The sequence below is a fragment of the Vombatus ursinus genome, unplaced genomic scaffold (genome assembly GCF_900497805.2).
Source record: "Vombatus ursinus unplaced genomic scaffold, bare-nosed wombat genome assembly UNPS02000749.1, whole genome shotgun sequence".
Classification (NCBI taxonomy): Eukaryota; Metazoa; Chordata; class Mammalia; order Diprotodontia; family Vombatidae; genus Vombatus; species Vombatus ursinus.
Window position 1 is genome coordinate 18,533,861 of NW_020940527.1, and position 19,089 is coordinate 18,552,949.

Consider the following 19,089-nt stretch of genomic DNA (forward strand, 5'->3'; position numbering starts at 1 on the left):
GGAAATAATTATTTTGAAGGTGAAACAGCAGAACTTTTCAGTTTCTCTGTAGGCTACATTGTTCTCAGAAATAATCCTTGTGGGTGGTCATATGAGTCGACAGCTGGAAGAAAGTTATGGAATGAATGAAAACTGCTTCAAGACTCTATCTGTAGTGGGAGGTAGAAGGACTAGGGGAAGGGACAGGGGGTGCTAAAGCATAGATGCTATAAAAGGCAGAGTCACACTTCACAGAGTTTATTTTCTTTTGCCCAGTTCACAGCCATCAGGGGCTGAGTATCTGTGGGGCGATGTTGATGATATAGGGGATGGTGCCTTCTGACAAGGTCGGGGAGGAGGGATCCCAAGAGGAACTTGCTTCTCTCCTTTCAGGTAGTCATCCCTGTGCTCTCCGTCCAGATGATAAAAAAGCACAAGATGGCCAGACTCTTGCCCAATGGACTGGCTATTACAACGAACACAAGCAGGAAGGTCAGTGAGTCTCCACACTCCCCATCAGGAATCTCTTCCCTCTTCCCTGTGTCAGCAGGTATTACCCTTTCAAGACTGGGCATTGTTAAATACAGGAAGCTAGGTGGCACAGTGGATAGAGTGCTGGGATGGAGTCAGGAAGACTCATCTTCCTGATTTCAAATCTGGTCTCAAACACTTAGTAGATGTGTGAGCCTGGACAAGTCACTTAAACCTGTTTGCCTCAGTTTCCTCATCTGCAAAATGATTTGGAAAAGGAAATGGCAAGCCACTGTGGTATCTTTGCCAAGAAAACCCTAAATGGGGTCACAAAGAGTCAGACATGACTGAAAACAACAATTTTTACATAGCTCGCCACCACCATCCCAAGGCCAGCCAAAGTTTCCCACAAAGGCCAGTATGACCCTACATGCCATCCTTCCTCTCACAGTGAATTGTAATGTCCGATCTAAAATTGTTTCTTAAATTATACTTTACTGTTGGCACAGAGGCCAATTACTCTGTACCCCTGTTGCCCCAGGCTGTGCCTAGGGATTCTGAACTATGGAGAAGGTACTTCTTTATCCTAAGAAAAAAGAGTTACTGAAAATGGTCATTATCCTAACAATAGTTGTGCTTTATTACATTCTATGATAAGTAGGTTGCTTTTTAATTTGAAATTCATTTCCCCCCTAGAAACCATGTTGGAAATGGTGGTTAGATTTCTAGGCTAGTCGACAAAAACTATTTAACTCAGCATATCATTGAATTATAGAACTAATCATACTTACTGTATTATTAATAGTGATATTCCAAATTGATTCATGTGATGGCAACAGAACACGGCTGCTTAGGAATACTTGTGCCCCTTGACCCAATAAGACAGGGGGCTCACCACAAGACTATTCTTGGTCAGGAGGGAACCTGGGAGACTTGATATGGTATTAATTCTTTTACTATCCCTCCTGTCACTTTTCCACCTTCATTCCTTCCCACTTACTCTTTCTTCCCTCCCAAAGTTTGCCATGTTTGTTGCACATAGACACTCTTAATACCACTGAAGTAAAACTTGAGTCACTGTTTTCCTGGGCTAGATTTCTTTCTCTTCCAAGCTGCTGACCTTAGCTCTCACTTACTACTCAAATCAATGGCACAGAACCTCTAGCTCAGTGTGTGGCTGACCTGTGGGCCAATATGTTAGGACCTCTTGGCACTGGAGGTGACCTCTCCAGACCAACAGTCTTGAAGCAAACATTCTCTTCAAGGTTGAGACAGCTTTTGCTGTGGGTTCAGTAAGAGGTGATGATCCACTCAGGGGCATGAAGTTGTGGGCCAAAAATCTGTATGCCCCTGGCAGGGGTGTATCATGTAAAAGGGAGCATGGTAATAGAGAAATCAGAACACTAATTAACACCTGCCTTTTAGCCCTAAGGCCAGATAAACCTAGTTCCTGCAATCCTTTGGGCAACAGCAATAATATTATTATTATTATTATCGTTATTTTTGGTAAGGGAATCGAGGTTAAGTGACTTGCCCAGGATCACACAGCTAGTAAGTGTCAAGTGTCTGAGGTTGGATTTGAACTCAGGTCCTCCTGACTCCAGGGCCAGTACTCTATCTACTGTACCACCTAGCTATCCCTAAAAAAAAAAAAATTAAGTGCCTACTATGTGTCAGACACTGTGATAAGTTTGGGGATACAAAGAAAAAGCAATACAGCAGTCCTTGCCCTTAAGGAGCTCACATTCTAACGGGGAAGACAATATGTATAAATCAGAGCCCAAGTTTCCTAAGAGAATTAGATCCTAGCCAGGGCTCACCCATGGGTAACAAACTTACAAATATTTTTTGGCTACCTTCACCTCCCTTGTGAGCACCTATCTCCCATTGCTACGCGTTCTCTAACCTTGCCCCTCTCTTCCTGATGTAAGTAAGGCTTATTTATAATGCCCCCAGCAAGGTTTGCATTCTCATGGGAGACTCTGGAAGTTTAAAATGTCTTCCAAATTCAAAGGGATTTAAATGTCTCTAGTGGTTAAATTGCAGCCATTGTGATAGGCTTATGAAAGCTATATTTTTAAGGTATATGTGTGTGGGAGGGTTCACAGCACTCCTCGACTGTATCCCACAGGCAATTGCCAACGTTAGAGCTGGGATATCTTTTTGAGGCCATGTTTGAAGGACAGCATGGGCAGAGCAGGTATTGTCAGCCCCTTTTTCTCATTGTTGCTATTTCTCTTGGGTCCTAGTATATTTTCGTGTCACTGATCTCAAGGGACAGCGTGTATGATGTATTGAGGAGAGTCTGCACCCATCTGCAGGTAATGTTGGGCACTGGTTTTCTCTGGGAGCTGGCCCTGCCTACAGCCATCAGTTCTACGGAGAGAGCCCTTCTCATATGTTCTCTCCCTTAGCAAAGCCCTTTCACTCTTTACCTCAATATGTGGGGTAGTAATACTGGCAAGCAGGAGATGGGGAAGGCGGGGAGGGCAAAGGAGAAGGCAGGAAATAGAAGGGTAGATTCTAGAGTAGAGTACCCCTGAGCTGAATTTTAAGGGACTAGCACTTCCTATGAAGGCCATTCCTCCCCTGTGGCAGAGTGGGCTATCCAGTCACCACACCTATCTGAATGTTTCTGTGCTCATGGGTGTGCATTATGTGTGTATGTGTGCGTGTTGCCATCCCTGTGTGTGTTTGCTCATCTGCTTTGAAGCCTAGTCCTATCTAGGAGGCTTAGAATGGTTTCTTTTTCCTAACTTCACCTTCATTTACAACAAGGGTCCTTAACCTTTTGTTTGTCATGGACCTTTTGGCAGTGTTTGGTGAAACCCATGGACCCCTTCTCAGAATAATGTTTTTAAACACGTAAAATAAAACATATGGGTTGACAAAAGGATACCAATCATATTTTCCTATCCAAATTCATGGACCTCCTGTAATCTGAGATGATCTGAGGTCCATTCACTCTAAGTGAAGAGCTCCTGATCAAGGTCCTCTTCCAACCTCTATTTTAGGCTTTTGGAAACAGCAAGAAACAGGAGGGAAAAGAAGGGTAAAGAGAGAAGGAAGAGAACTCTAGAACACTGCCCCCTCAAAAGCAGGGGAACAGAATGAAGGTTCTGATAAAGAAACATAGTTAGCTGTCTCTTTGCCTGTGAGCCTTGCTCCCCTACATTGGACTGGGATCCCCAGGAGTTAGACCCTCAGGATTTCTCTGAAAATGAAGTCCCATGGGGCTTTCGTTCTGGAGATACAGTAACGGTTACTTCCTTTATTCCACAGCCGTCCAGTAAGAAGAGTCTGTGTGTAAGAGAATATCCAGATGAACCTGACTCTGAGTCTCTGGTGAGATCTGCCTGTGGGAGCAAAGGGCTGTTGACCCACAGTGACTCTGTAGGAATGGGAGGCTCTAGGGAACAACAAGGTTACCTGTTCAGGGGACCAAGTACAATATAGTTAAGGTTCCAGATTGCTTTGGGCAATGCCCTCCAAGTGGGGACATCTGTTAGCAAAGTCATTAATTTGGCTCGTGTTTACACTCTATTGTCACCTGTTGGAACTGAACTGATAGTATATCCCACTCATTAGTGTGAGTTACTGGGAGAAAAGCAGCTTCAACTTCCTAAGTATGTATGAGTTGTCCTTTTCCTTTCATTCCTTAAGGGAAAGTCCAGGGGTGGGGAACCTGTGGCCTTGACGCACATGTGGCTCTCTAGGTCCTCACATGAGGCCCTGTGACTGAATCCAAACTTCACAGAACAAATCCCCTTAATAAAATGGATTTGTTTCATAAAATTTGGACTTGGTCAAAAGGCCACACCAGAGGACTTAGAAGGCCCTGGGAGTCAGGAGGACCTGAGTTCAAATCTGGCCTCAGACACTTGACATTTAATGTGTGACTCTGGGCAAGTCACTTAACCTCATTTCCTAGCCCTCCCCCCCAAAAAAAAGAAAGAAAAAAGAAATAAAAGAAAAGGTATAGGTTGGTGAAACAAGAAGTAGTGGGTCCTAAATTAGGGTGGTGAAATAAAACAAAAACCTATCACAAGAGGTTTGGTTAGTTTGGAGAACAGAACACTTTCAGAGGCCGTGATAGTTTTTCAAGTATTTGAAGAGTTGATATGTGAAGGATAACACTTGTTTTGCCTGGATCTAGAAAGGTAGGACTAGAACCAGTGGGTAGAAGTTATACAGAGGTAGATTTTGGCCCAATATCAGGAAGAATTTTTTTTTTAAGCAACAAACTTTCTAACCCTGAGATTCTATTTCCTCATGTGGAAAATGAGGGAGGATGAACTGGATGACCTCTAAGGTACCTTCCATCTCTACCTATGATTTTATATTATATTTATATATATATAATATTTATAATTATATAATAATTTATATTATAAATATATATATTATTTTATATTTTTTCATGACTAATTCAGAAGACCAGGGTTCTAGTCTTTGCTCTGTGATTTACTCACTTCTTTTTGGCAAAAGACTACCTTTCTGGCCATGATCTGTAAATTGAGAAGGCTGACTAGATGTCCTGTGGTTCTTATTTCACTGGATAGTTTCCTAAGCTGTTAAATTAAGGGGTGATCCTTCACAAGACTACCACAATAAGAAACTTAATCAGCAAATCTGCACATAGATTAGGGATAGGACCCTGGATACTTTCCCTGTCAGTTAAAGATGGAAGGGGTCTCAGAATGTTATACCTAAGAATCAATCAATCAATAGACGTTTATTAAGCATCTATTATGTACCCGGTATGCTAAATTCTAAGGACACAAAGATACAAGTGAAATGATACCTGGTATCAAGGAACTTACAATCAAGCCTAAGGAACCAACATTTAGATCTGTAAGTGTATATAGAACAGATACAAGGTAATTTTGGGGAGAGGATTCTAGCATCTGAGAGGGTCAGAAAAGGCTTCATGTAGAAGATAAAATCTGAGCTAAGCCTTGGAGAAAACTAGAGATTTTAAGAGGTGCCGATGAGGAGGGAGTGCATTCTAGGCACTGGGGATAGTGCTGTATATTAGGAAGGAGAATGGAAGCTCCTTCCTAGTAAGAAGGCCAGTTTGGCTAGACAGTAGTATGCATGAAGGCAAGAAGTGTAGATAAGGCTGGAAAGGTAGGTTGCAGCCAAGTTGTGAAGGGTTTTAAATACCAAACTGAGGGTTTTATTTTGATCATGGAGGTAATAGGGAAACACTGAATATGTTGAGTAAGGGAGTGACATAGTCAGACCTGCACTTTTGCTGGACAGTGGAGTAGGAGGAGCCTTGAACCAGGAAGACCAATTAGGAGTCTATTGTAGTAAACCAGGATAGAGACCATGAGAGCCTGAACTAGAATAGGGGCTGCGTGAGTGGAGAGAAGGAGAAAGCAATGTTGTGGATATAGAAATGTCAAGAATTAGTGATTAATAAGATATGTGGGATAAGTGAGAGTCAGGAGTCAAACATGACTTGAAGTTACAAACCAGGGTGTTTGTGATGATAGTGGTACCCGCAACAAAAACAGGGAAGTTTGGAAGTGGTTTGTGGGGAAAGATAATGAGTTTGATTTTGGACATGTTGAATTTGAGATATCTTTGGGACCTTTGGTAGAAATTTTCAGTAGATCACTGTGATGAGGGACTGAAGTTCAGAAGAGAGACTAGAGCTGTATATGCAGATCTGGAAAGATCTGCATAGAGATGATACTTAAACCATGGGAGCTATTGAAGGAAGCATTTTTCCATTTCATTTTGCTCTGTAGATAGATCAGGCTTCCTCATGCTTGAGGGACCAATGGAATCCCATATTTTCTCTGTCTTTCTGGTAAGATCCCATGCACAAATCTAGTAAGGCTAGCAGTGTTTAAGCAAAGTTCAGTGACCAACCTATGTCTAGGTCAGGTTCCCACATGTGTTCATCATAAAGACTCTGGTGCTTCTCTACTTTCTGTTTTGGTTTTGCTTTACCAAACCTGTGATTTCTTCTGGGTGAGGAACTCCCTCCTCTGACACAGACTGGCATCTGCTCTGCAATTTAGAATCTAGAAGTTAGAAAGTTGCCTAGGGCACTGAGGGGCATTTGACTTCTTCAGTAGAAGGTTGCCATCTTTGGAAGCTCATGTGCTAGCATACAAACTGCCTTTAGATGTGTTAAAGAGGGACCTGGCTATCCTGTATCACAGAACAACATGAGAACAGAAGGTATGGGAGGTGGGTGTTGAACTTGAGAGCCAACATAAGCACAGGCTTACAGATGATACTGAGAGATAGGAAAAGTTTCTAGGTAATAAGCATTTAGTCAAGAGCATTGTTCTTAATTCTCATCCACCTTATGGAGTATTTGAGGAGATGGTCTCATGTTGAATATGCTGACTCTCCTTAGAGTCATCTAAATCTGCTCAGGAGTCTGACAAGGATTAGGGAATACTCCACATGGATGATCTGAGGCAGAACACGACTTGCTTTTTTGGATTCAGTGGAAGAAAAAATGCACAGAGCTTGGTTAATTTTTAAGATAACATCATAGTTCGACATGAGCAGCTTTCAGCGAAATTGTTTTCCATTGATGCAGAGCAAATTAGGAAGGTCTGGAGAAGGGGATAGCTTATGAGGGGGTCTTGGCGTTGCTCTGACTGAAGGGATGATGAAACTGGTACTTTGGGGCATTTGGAGGTATTGATTGGGTCTGTTTCCAGCTTACACTTTACCCTGGCATCAGACATATTCCAGTGGAACTTTCCATTTGTTATCTGTTTTCAGATCACAGCAGGAAGGGCATTCATTCACATTCACTTTCACTTTAGATTAAAGATTCGAAAAGAGCTGGTTTGAGTCAGAGACAGTGAGAGACAGTGAGCCAGGAAGATGGTGGGCGGGAATCTCCTTATTGCCATGGTGATGACTTCCCACAGCTCTGAACATACCCAGGGTAATGGGTTTCTGAGAGAATTTGGAGGCCATGGACCAATTCCCTATCTTAGAGGAGCCTCCTAGGGAGGGGGTGGTGGTAACTATTTTGATGGCAGTGGTGAGACTTGGATCTCTCTCCTTCTTTATAGGATAGCCTCGTTCCAGAAATAAAATGGAGAAAGATGTCCTCAAATTCATTGTCTGTGTCCCTCCCTGATAATGTCTTCCCCTGCATTCGTCGGGAATCTATGAGCAGCCTGAGTACCAAGGAGAGCTCTTTCCCCTCTGAGAAACCTTTGGCATCTGGTGAGGGGGGGGTGGCTGGGGTAGGGTTAGGTGGAGGCCTTTGACCTATTCCCTCCCCACCCCCCAGCTCATTTGTGTAAATTTCTGAATTCTAATGAGCCTAGAAAATGGAGGAGGGAAGGGGAATATTTGAAGCAAAAACAAAATAAAAATATTTAGACTTTGTGTCAGGGAGGAAAGATAGTCTTTTATATAGGGTAGGATAAACCTGTGTGACAGGCCTCTTTGAGTAATCTGTATCAGTGCTTATAGAGAACCTGCAATTGTCCCCACACCCACCTATAGTTTAGTAGGGTTAACCATAGTGGGGTGGGGTGGGGCTTTCTAAGAGTTGTCTGGATACTTCTGAAAGCCTTACAACAAAACCCATATTTAAAAGTCCTTATTCTAGTTAAGAACCCAGAGTAACAAACTTGGATCCCAAGGAAAGGACTGGAGTTGGAATTCCTTGGGCTGTATCCTAGTGACAGGACTTTATGCCAGGGAGGCTTGTTTTTTCCATAACAGCTTCTGAGGAGATTCTGTGCTTTAATGGGAGTGGAAGCTGGGCACACCATGGATTATGGGTTCTGCTGCACTTTCATTTTAGATAATGCCATCCACACAGAGGAGGAGCTGAAGGGGGAACCAGAGAGCAGCCCAGAGCTGAGGCCCTGGGATTATCAAGTGCTCAAGTTCTTCTTTGTACTGTAAGTGGTATATGTATGTATGCTGTGAGGAATGGGTTTAGAGCCTCACTTTGGGGGTGAGGGCCTTTGAGTATGGTAGGGTGGCCTCAAGAGTTTTCCCAGGCAGGTCTCCAGTTCGGCTGTCTCCTAACTGAGTCAGAATGTTGAAACTGGAAGGTTACATATTCAAAAGCATCTAATCCAATCGCCTTGTTTTAGAGAGGAAAAAGAGCCCTACAGAGGTGAAGCAGTTTGATAAACTGTGATAAAGTCACAAGGCTAGTTTGCTTTCTTATTTCTTTTAACTATTCTTCCTGGTATCATGAGGAACCAGGGCTCTTGCTTAGGATTTCTCCTGTGCTCATTTACACATTATAGATGTTTGTAAAAGTCACCTTCCAGCTCTTAGTATACATACTTATTAATTTTCAAGGCAAGTCTTGGATATTGTAACAATAACATGCACTTGTGGGTAACATTTCCTACATCTCCTGTGAGCCTTGATGAGGGTGACTCCCCATAGCCCAAGGAGAAAGGGAGTATAGACACAGAGCCAGAGGATGGCTAGAGTAGTAATATAGGAGTTCTCATTCATATTTGCTTGTTCTCCCTACCCCATGCCACAAACTTTGGACTTGATAATTCCTGGCCTTTACCTGCATTTACTCCGGAGGTATCTCGTTACCATCTTTTAAAAATCAGACCTACATGTATAGGAAGAAGAATTCCCTTTAACCAACTGTAATCCTCACTGTTATATCTCGACAACTCTTGTTCATGTCCACAAGTTCTTCATAATGGATCCACTTAACAAGCTGGAGGTTCTTCTAGGTTTTTTAACATTATACAGGTACCAATACAGTAGTTAGGCTGTCCATATTTTACCCCTTATTCTCACTACATGGTGGGCTCACTACCTTTTATGCCACTTCTTGCCTTGACCTACTTATGACCACCATACTTTTTTCTATTTTTCTTTGAGTTACTCACAATTTGGGCCTTTCAGAGACTGTGGTATTTCATGATTTGTTGCCATACAGCATCTCTGGAAGAATACTGGTGTTCAAAATGATTGTTTGTGTGTGTCAAGGAAAATCTTGAGATCAGTGAAAATATTGCACAAATGCAATCAGCCTATCTTCTCCCTTTAATTCTAGACCCAATGCATTTTTCAGCTGCAGGGCCTAAGATATTTTATACTGGTATCAGCTCAGTGAGCTATCCTTACAACTGTGTATCAGAGACTAGACAACAGGCATGCTTTATCCATTTGGTTTTTCCTCTGTGGATTGTTAGAACTTTTTTGGATCATTATGAATCTCACATAGGAAGTTCTATGACATTCTGGGGCTTGATGCAATCAGGTCAATGCTGTATGTAACCAAGAACATCGAGTGGACCTCAGCTTCCGTAGGAAATCCCTCTTCTGTTTAGAGTCTGTGCTGGACATCCTACATGACAGTGGCAAACACCCTTGGCAAACATAGGTCTCTCTTTTTCAGAGACATATGCCTCTCTTAAAGGCAACTAAGTGGTACAGTGGATAGAATGGTAGGCCTGGAGTCAGGAAGACGTGAGTTCAAATCTGAATTCACATACTTCCTAGCTGTGTAACCCTGGGCAAGTCACTTTACTTCTGTCTGTCTCAGATTCCTCAACTATAAAGCAGGGATAATAATAGCACTTACCTCCTTGGATTATTGTGAGGATCAAATGAGTTAATATTTGTAAAGCACTGAGCATAGAGCCTAGCACATAGAAAATTCTTAATGAATGCTTGCTTCCTTCTTTCCATCCTCATATGATCTGTAGTTTTGGGGCAGGGAGATAGCACAATAGATGGAGCACCAGGCTGGAATTCAGGAAGATCTGAATTCAAATCCAGCTTCTGACACTTCCTAGCTGGGAGACCCTAGCCAATTCACTTAACTTGTTTGTCTCAGTTTCCAATGTTAATATTGGGATAATAATAGCACTTCTTTCCCAGGGTTGCTATGAGAATCAAATGAGATATTTGTAAAGGCACATAGCAGGTGCTATTTAAATGTCAGCTATTACTATTATTATTACTATTATCTTGCCTCATACTAACAACCAAAAGACTGTAGAATGAAATGCTCTCAGTACTACCCATCAGAGACTGTTCTCTGACCCTATCATATGTGTTGGAAACGCCTCGCTGGAGGAGAGCCTGCACTTTGCTCTGTAAAATCAAATAGTTTTCAAAAGAATCAACAGACAAAAACAACAGGATCACACATGCTTTGTACCTTTCAGTCATTTATGTGACTGTAAAGATGTGGTCTTCTACAATGCTTATGTCTTCTCATTTCTTGCATTTTAGATGTATTAATCTCTTTTTAAAAAGACATGACCTGTGACAGAATTTCTTCTATGAAGCCCGCACATTCCATTCTCATTTTTTCATCAAGGATATCTTAGATACATGTAGAGATCAAAAGTAGGCATATGGATTGATAGCCTTTTGACCTTTTAACTGTAGTAATGTCCTCCATGATTTTTTCCGATTCATTGTCTTCTCCCTTTTCAGATATCTTGAGAATCGGTTTCTCAACATCCTCAGAATTATGTTGCCTTTAGCACCAACTTCTCTCATATTAGAATGTAAGACTCTTCACCTTGGGGACTATCTTGCTTACTTGTATTCATTTCACCAGTGCTTAGCACAGTGCCTTGCACATACTAAGTACTTAGTGAATGCTTTATCTAATCTACTTATCTACATGTCTGGTTTAATCCAACTGCCCTTTTTTTTTCTATTTTCTTTAAGGCCATTTACACTTCTCCAAATTGTACGTCACAGACTGAGATGTTTTGCTGTCATGGATGAAGAAAATAGTTATAGAAATGCTAAAACCATTTCATATCTGGAATTTCTGCCTGAAGGTCCCACTGGTCTCATTAGTGACTGCCCTACCTGGCCCATTATTTCAGGGAGGCCTCAGAACTGCTTCAATTCACTCCTTATTCCCTAGCCATATTCTCAACAACAGCTTTACCACTGGATTTATACCTTACTCTACAACTCTAGTTCCTGAACCAGGAAAGGCATATATCAATCCACTATCCTATGGTACCACTCTCCATCTCTGTGACTTTCCTGACCAAAGTGATTCTCCCTAACCACAACACTCCTTTATGTATATTTTCTTACCCTCTTATATATGTAAACTCCTCAAGAGCAGGAACTGTCATTGTTTTTGTATTCATATCTCCTGCTCTTAGCACATAGTAAGAGCTTAATGCTTTTAAATTCACTTATTCCTACAAATATGGGAAGTTTCCAGTTTCATCTTTAAATGCTCTTAGGATGATGTGGCTTAACTAGATCTTACATGGATTTGTTTTTTTCTTTCACTCATTTCCCTATCTCATGAAATAATAATCTCCTACTTTCTTCCCTTGTAAGATTCTGCAAAACTGTTATTGTCCCCTCCCTGTTTTCTCTCTGCATTTGGCAAGGACATAAAATGTTTGTGGGCTAAGATGTTTTCTGGGCTTTTTTGGCCTTGTTATAGCAACTGTTTTATATATGTAGGAACTGATGTTAATGTCTTTTTCTTTATCCATTTTCCATTTTTTTGTTTTAGTAGTTTGCTTGAATAGGTCAGACAGGAACTATTTTTATATACACACATGTATGTATATGTCTACATATGTGTGTATACATGTATATGTATATTATTATATGTACATATATGTATATTTCTATATATTATCATTTCTTCTGTTTTGGTCCTGATTTTGATCTTTGTTCTGGCAAGTCAATGGTCTGACTGAAGAAAGATAGCTGATTTAGGAATGACTCCTACATCAGTAATCTGTCCATAAAGATGAAATTTCATCTTTTGGGATGTTACTCAAGGTTTCTTCTTGAAGAAAATATTCAGGATTTATAGGCATGAGACTTTTCTATTGCCAATAAGCCTCTGCCTTCTTTTATTTCCTAATCCTGAACCATATTTTCAACATTTCCCTTAGGATCTGCCTCCTGGTTGTACCATCATCCTACATGGCATTTTGAATCTTCCCATCCTCTCAATGTCCACTTTTGCATTGATGTTACCAAATATTAAGGGATATATTGACTTAGGATGTAGGATTTTGGGAATTCTTTGTGAACTTTCTCTACCTCTTCATCCTCTGTAATAAATGTTGGTGCATAAGCCCTTTTCATTCATTCACTCATGGTGGTCTTTTTGCTTGTGTCCATCATGAGCACTGCCAGGTGAGATGAACATGTGTCTGATGAAATGACGTTTCTTGTTGTCCTGGGTTAAATGTTGAAAACAACTCCACAAACTTCTGTCTTTGAGAACTGGCCTATCTAAGTTTGGAAGGGATAAGCACCAGAAAGTTGGCAAGTGGGTGATGTATATTTTTGGCTATAGCAACTCATACAACCTCTTACTAAAGGATGAAGAAGTTGTCTTTTTTCTAGTGAGAACCTCATAGTCATTCTTCCATAGCTGCAATTTTCTTTTATATTCTGGTTTCATTTAGAATGGGAATGTACCAATGTTTAAATGAATGTTTATTATCCTAAAGATGAGATGAGTTTTAGCACCCTCCCTGCAGGGTAAAGGAGTTTTAGGACTCATGAAAGCACAGGTCTTGGGAAACATTTAAGCATTAGTTCAGTACTGGAATCAAGTCAGAGGACCTGAGTTCAGTTCCCAGCTTTCCCTCTTACTATTTGTGTGACCTTGGGCAAATTTCTTAACCTTTCTGGACCTCAGAATGGCTCCCAAAGACCTTTCCAACTATAAATTTGTGATCCTATGATAAAAAAGACTTATTATATGTGCGGAATTTTTTAGTATGAAAATAGGTTAATTGCCTTCTCATTTCTACCCTTCCTTAAGTATTTCTCCTTTCTCCCTTGATCCTGGCAGTGTTCAATACCCTGAGGCCCTCTAGGACAGCATTTATGGGTTACATTAATATACTTAAAACTCAGGCCCAAGGAAATCACAGTATTACTCACATTTAAGAGCAGGGAAGGGTATCAGAGGCCATCTGGTCTAACCAAAGTCCATTAGAGATCTTTAATCCCCTCACTCTGTCTCATCCACAGACATATGTCAGGAGCAGCTTCTGAAAGCACGAAACTATTTGAAGGGAGTTAGCATGATGTAGTGGGAAGAACTTCTTATCACTGACATCTGGGTTATAGCCCTGGGTCTGCTACTGGATGGCCTTGCAATCCTGGTCAAACCACTTAAACTCTTGGTACTCTCTTCCCTCAACTGTAAAATGGGGATAATAATGCACAAGGATCATATGAGATTATGTGTAGAGTATTTTAAAGTGCTGTGCAGCACTATGTGTTACTATTGTTATTAGCAGCAGCACTATAGAAGAGTCCTGAGAACTGTGAATTCCAGAGATGCTGTTCATGATCTTAGGATGTGAGCTGAGGGAGGGTAGGAAGCAATCTGAGTTGCTCTGTAGCTTCAGAATGGAATCATTTTTGTTTTAGTTTTGAGAAGCATAGAGATTTGGTTCCTGTAGGGGTAGGTTTGTGGAACATAAATGTATTGAGGTTTAAGTTCCTTATTTCTAAAAAATCTTTCTCTTAAGACTGAATTCTAGGGTTCCAAAGTTAGGTTACAGCAGGATGGTTGAGAGGCCTGGCAGCCTCTAAGTAGGGATTGAAGGTGTTGAGAAGCCAAGATAAATACACAATGAGAGCATCTATGGGTTACATGATTATTTTTCTTTAAACGGCTAACTTCCTCAGCTTTGTGGGTATTTTTACTTCAATATTTACCATTTAAGCCTTCCTGGGCATCACCATAAGAAGTATAACTCATTTGGCCTTCAGGGATGTGGGACTTGAGGGAGAGAAAGCCATTCAATACCCACTGGGTCTGGAGACCAATGGAGCCAATCCTAATAAATGTGGTAACAGAAGACAACACCCCTTATAGATGCTTGGCTGGGATCCTTTCCCAAGGCAGAAGAAAAAAAAAGTACGTGGTTCCTTGAGGTGTGGTAAGTGGCTGTAGTTTATTGTGTTAGGGGTCTTGTTCCCCTCTTGCTACTAGAAGGAAATGAGACCTCATCCGAGTTATTCCTGATGCAGAAAGGCTTTGGTCTTCTGTTCACGAGGCCCTTAATAGTCTGGAAAAATCAGAGAGACGGGATTCTTTTCTTTGGGGGGGTTGATCCAGACATCGCTTGCTCTCTTGTTACCCTAGGATCTGCCTCCTGATTATATCATCATCCTACATGGCATTCCGAATCTTTCGGCTGGAGCAGCAACTGTGCTCTCTGAACTGGGACTCTGTCTCCCATGGACACAGGTGAGGTTATTCTCTTCCCAGGACCCCAGGGGGACTAATGAAGAAGTGATCCAGACCAAGTCCTTATTGTCCTCCTCTTGGGCTCTAAGTGGGTTGTGATCTGTGTGTGTGTGTGTGTGTGTGTGAGAGAGATCTGGGCAGAAGAAGGCTGCAAATCTCTCCTCATCTCATTCCTAAGGCACTTGCCCATAAATTCCCATGTAGAAAGTGAAAATGAAGACTGGAAATCTTTTCCTGCTATCTTCCTCTTCCTCAATCTTCTAGCTACCCCCACCCTCACCCCCCAACTCACCTACAGCTGGCTTGCTGGCTATTACCTTCCATGAGTCTTGGGTTCTTTCCCCGTGGCAGGTGACAGCAGTGGGAGTTATGTGTCCCCGCTTTCCAAGAAGGGAGCCCTTGATGTTGAGATTCCAACATAGTTCCCCCTCAGTTTGTGTTGCTGAAATGCCAAAAAGACATTTTTAATGAAAAGAATTCTAATTTTCCTGCTACCTTGAATGTCTGAGCTGAAGTACCTGTTTATGAAGGAATCTTCGCCTGGTCTTATTGGAATCAACTCAGTCGATGGAGAAACCAGCTGTGGTATCCTGTGCCTCAGTTTCAGCTGCCCGGAGCAAATGGGAGAAACAGACTAAGCTGCTTCTCAGCCATGGGTACTCTGGGTAGGCAGAGTGTTTACTGGAAAAGCTCATTGTACTTGGGCGTTAGGAATAGGGTCTCATTGAGGTCACTCCCACTGTTATGACTCTCACTCCAGTTGTTTGTGTGATCCAAGGACTGATTACCAATACTACTCATTCCTTTTGCTTCCCTGAACTAGCCTTCACCTGGAGGCCTCTGCTGTGCCCAAAAGAATTACTTCCTCTGGGCCCCCTGTAAGTCTTACCCAGACCAAATTGAATACCGGAAGCCAAAGGGCATTTTGCTCCTGGGATAACTAGACATGAGCTCAGGACAAAACTGGCTTGGAAAAAAAAGGAGGTAGACTATGCTTCTTAAGTGGAGGGGGAGAAGAGGCAGCAACAGAAGGTGGGCTATGCTTGTACTTGTAGCCAAGTCTAACTGTGCCTGGCAGCCTGGGGCAAAGCTGGAAGGACAACAAGGAAACAGAGAGCATACAGCAGCTTCTGAGGGCCACCGGGGGAGGGGTAGGCTGTGGGAGGAAAAGGAGACATCCATCCCAAAGTATTTCTTTGCTGAGTCTGTGCCTATGTTAATACCATTTTCTACCCTTCGCAAGGAGGCCAGGGAACAGACAGGCCAGAGGTAACTGACAAACCAGTCAGGGCCAGTGTTTTTGCTTGAACTACGTGAGTCATTGTCAGAGCTAAACTGAGGTGCAATAAGCAAAGTGAATAATTGTGCCTTTAATCAATACCATTCTTGAACATACACTTTCAGCTCTCTTTCACAAATGGTACCCTAGATTACTGCTTCTTTTTCTGGAAACCTGAGCTGGCACTGATTATTGGGGCAATGTAGACTTTACCTACGAGTCTTCTCTGGAAAAAGCAGACATCCCGTGGAGTGAGAGGTGCCCATTTCACTTCTCCTTCCCCTACTCCCAAACCCCATTTAAATAATTATAGCATCATGTTTCAGGCTCAGGTGCTTCTTGGCTTCGCACACCTGGTTTTAAAGACTAAATATGGCTGATATTTGAATTAAAACAGCTCCCAGATTTTTCTTCCTGGATCTTCCAGCTTTCTCCCTAAGTCCTTCCTATCAAGAAGATTTTTTAAGGAAACAACTTAATAATCCTGATCTTCCCCTCTTTGGAAAAGGGAAAACAATTTCTAATCTCCCAACAAAAAAGAAGCCCACAACCTCTTCCTGAGTGCATTAGAGTTGGTACAAGCAGAAGGAAATGAAGTTGGTTGAAAAGATGGTAACTGGTATTATGAACCCCAGTGCAACAGACCTGCTCTCACAATTTCCCCTATTTAGCACCCCACCTCATTCCCTAGTTCTGTAGTTTCCATTTACTCCCTTTCCTAATCTTTGACTAGCTTAGCCTCAAGGACAGGCAAGGAACCTAGCCTCTCTTCCTACCATTTAAGTTCAGGCCAAGAAGGAAACTGAGGAGAAGGGAACATGTCAAGTGCATCACAGTTGACAATACAGAAGTTCTCACCCTGTAAAGGTTGTTAGCCATCCTCTCCTTCCTCAAGATTTCTGAGATAGGCTCCTTGGCTACTTGGGATGTTCCTTTTTGGACCCTGGGGAAAGAAAGTAGGAGTATCAAGCTTGGAAGTAGGCATATTACTGAAAGGGAGCCCCAGCTTCCTAGGACTCCCAACAGGCATTCCAGAAAAAGTGTGGGAAGAAGATGCTTGTGAAACTTCCCTGATTGAACTTTGTAACTTAATCAACACAGCTGTAAACACTGGAACATCTTGCCCCTTCTGAGGAGCTCCTCCTGGATCCGTCATACTACCTCCAACTTTTCCTTTTGTCCTAGTCCTTGGAGGATCAGATAGCAATGGAAAGCTGAAGCCATCTCAATCACTGAATCCTAGAGTGGGAAGGGACCTCAGATGTTGCCTAGTTCAACTATCCTGAAACATGAATTCTCCACTACAAAGCCTTCAGCAAGTGGCCCCCTAGACCTCTCAGGATAGGGAACACACGACCTCATAGATGGCCCATTTAATTTCTGAGAAGCTCAAGATATTAAAAAGTTTTTTCTTATATTGGGCCAAAATTTGCTTCTCTGCAATCTCCACTTGTTGGTCTTAGTTCTACCTTCTGGGGCCAAAAAGAATGAGTCTGATTTCTCTCTGACATGAAGACTCTTCAAAGAGTTGAAGACAATGTCCATGTTCCAAGTCTTATCTTCAAACCGAACATCCCCAGGACTTTAAGTTTCCTTACCAGCCTGGCTGACCTCCTCTAGATGTGCTTCAGCTTGTCCATGTCCTTCCTCAAATATGGCACCCTAGACTGAACATATTTTAGATTCTATTTTCTCACCAGGGCAGATTATAGCAAAATTATCATCTCCCGTATTCTACACACTATGTTAATGTAGTCTAAAATCATTTTTTTGATTGCCACATCACACATTGACTCTTATTGTAGCCCACTAAAAACTCTACATAATTTTCATATGAACTACTTTCTAGTAATGTCTCTCCTTCCCTCCTCCCCACCCTGATCCAGGCAACTGATTTTTAAAACTCAAGAATAGCACTTCACACTCATACTTCTAAATTTCATCTTGTTAGTCAGTGGACGGTAGGGTTGGTACATGAGCACTAGGGGCAATACGGAGTCTTCTATTGTGATGACTGTTTGTAAACTATAAGTATTTATTACACAGACTTTGAATTTGATATTCTTTTGATTTCCCGGGAAGATGGTCCAAACAGATTCTGTATTGTCTGGGGAAGGTGGGTGGGTAATGTTGGGGATATTTCAATACAGTGTGATGTAAACATATGAAAATATTTAAATTTTTTAAAAATCTGATTTTGCTTGTTTTCTGTGGTTTGGAAAGTCACTGTTATTGATTCTCCTGATAGATTACCTTCTACCCAGAAAGCAGTGGGCCCCAAATCATCATCTTCTCTATGTGTTGCTGCAAACCCACTGGAAATCTAACCCAAACTTAAATTATATGGGATGGGATCACTACAGGAAAATGTTACAGCCAGAGTCAAAGATTGTCTTACTGCTCATAATTGCTAAGGGTGGCCACTCATACTGTATACCTCCATTTCCCACATCTGTCACATGGAGCATATAGCATGTTGTAAGAATGCATAGTGCACTGAACTTGGGTTAGGTTTGAATCTCACCTCAGACACAATAACTATCTTAAGTTTCTTCATGTATAAAACAAGAGATTTGGACTCAATGACCTCTAATGTCCCTTTCAGCTCTAAATCTATGACCCTATTGTATGGAGCCCACATTCCAGCTCTGGATTCGGTGAGTTTAGAGCTGGTTTAGGTGGAAATTTAAAGTATCAAACTCATCTACGTACGCTATGATCCTTACCAGCATCCCAACCCTGGATTCAGAGGTTAAATTCCAAATTAGGCAATGCTATCATTCCTAAGAGGTCACTACCCCTCTGAAATATGCAGGCCTATGTACTTGGGTTCAGACTTGAGTGTTGGTGCTGTATCCAAGTGTTTTCCTCTCTGCTAATCTCTAGAGGTGGTCAAAATTCCTTGATGATATGACTAACTAGTATATAGACTAACTAGTAACTAAGTAGTATTACACTTCTTCCCAAGAGCTGGAAGCACTTAACAGGACCAGTTAATCTCCATACCTCATGTGGGGGGATGGGAGGAATAAATACAGAAGATTCAATTAAACACTTATTAAGCATTTATTATGTTCAAGACATTGGGCTAAGTGTAAGGGATATGAATCTTAAGATATTTTTCTAGAGTTTACCAGTAGCAGCTTATTCA

At 41.7% G+C, this 19,089-nt stretch overlaps 2 protein-coding genes across 12 annotated transcripts in view; one reads left to right on the forward strand and one right to left on the reverse strand.

Annotated features, from left to right (window-relative positions):
• The window catches only part of GRAMD2A (GRAM domain containing 2A), a 79,857-nt gene extending 61,724 nt beyond the window's left edge, over positions 1-18,133 (forward strand). For 2 of the 4 annotated variants that reach the window (XM_027859138.1, XM_027859147.1), the window contains exons 7-13: positions 373-471; positions 2,700-2,771; positions 3,733-3,795; positions 7,506-7,662; positions 8,252-8,351; positions 14,555-14,659; positions 15,011-15,102. In XM_027859138.1, the coding sequence (XP_027714939.1) occupies positions 373-471; positions 2,700-2,771; positions 3,733-3,795; positions 7,506-7,662; positions 8,252-8,351; positions 14,555-14,659; positions 15,011-15,014 (600 nt within the window). In that variant the 3' untranslated portion in view covers positions 15,015-15,102. Of the gene's footprint in view, positions 1-372; positions 472-2,699; positions 2,772-3,732; positions 3,796-7,505; positions 7,663-8,251; positions 8,352-14,554; positions 14,664-15,010 lie in introns of those variants that run through there. The other 2 variants (XM_027859157.1, XM_027859165.1) reach the window with 2 other exon arrangements.
• The window catches only part of SENP8 (SUMO peptidase family member, NEDD8 specific), a 45,261-nt gene that overhangs the window by 723 nt on the left and 25,449 nt on the right, over positions 1-19,089 (reverse strand). For 2 of the 8 annotated variants that reach the window (XR_003568865.1, XR_003568864.1), the window contains exons 2-5: positions 15,178-16,881; positions 14,977-15,101; positions 13,339-14,477; positions 360-445 (exon numbers count right to left, since the gene is read on the reverse strand). The gene's annotated coding sequence lies outside the window, so the exon portion shown is untranslated. Of the gene's footprint in view, positions 1-359; positions 446-13,338; positions 14,478-14,951; positions 15,102-15,177; positions 16,883-19,089 lie in introns of those variants that run through there. The other 6 variants (XR_003568866.1, XR_003568867.1, XR_003568860.1 and 3 more) reach the window with 6 other exon arrangements.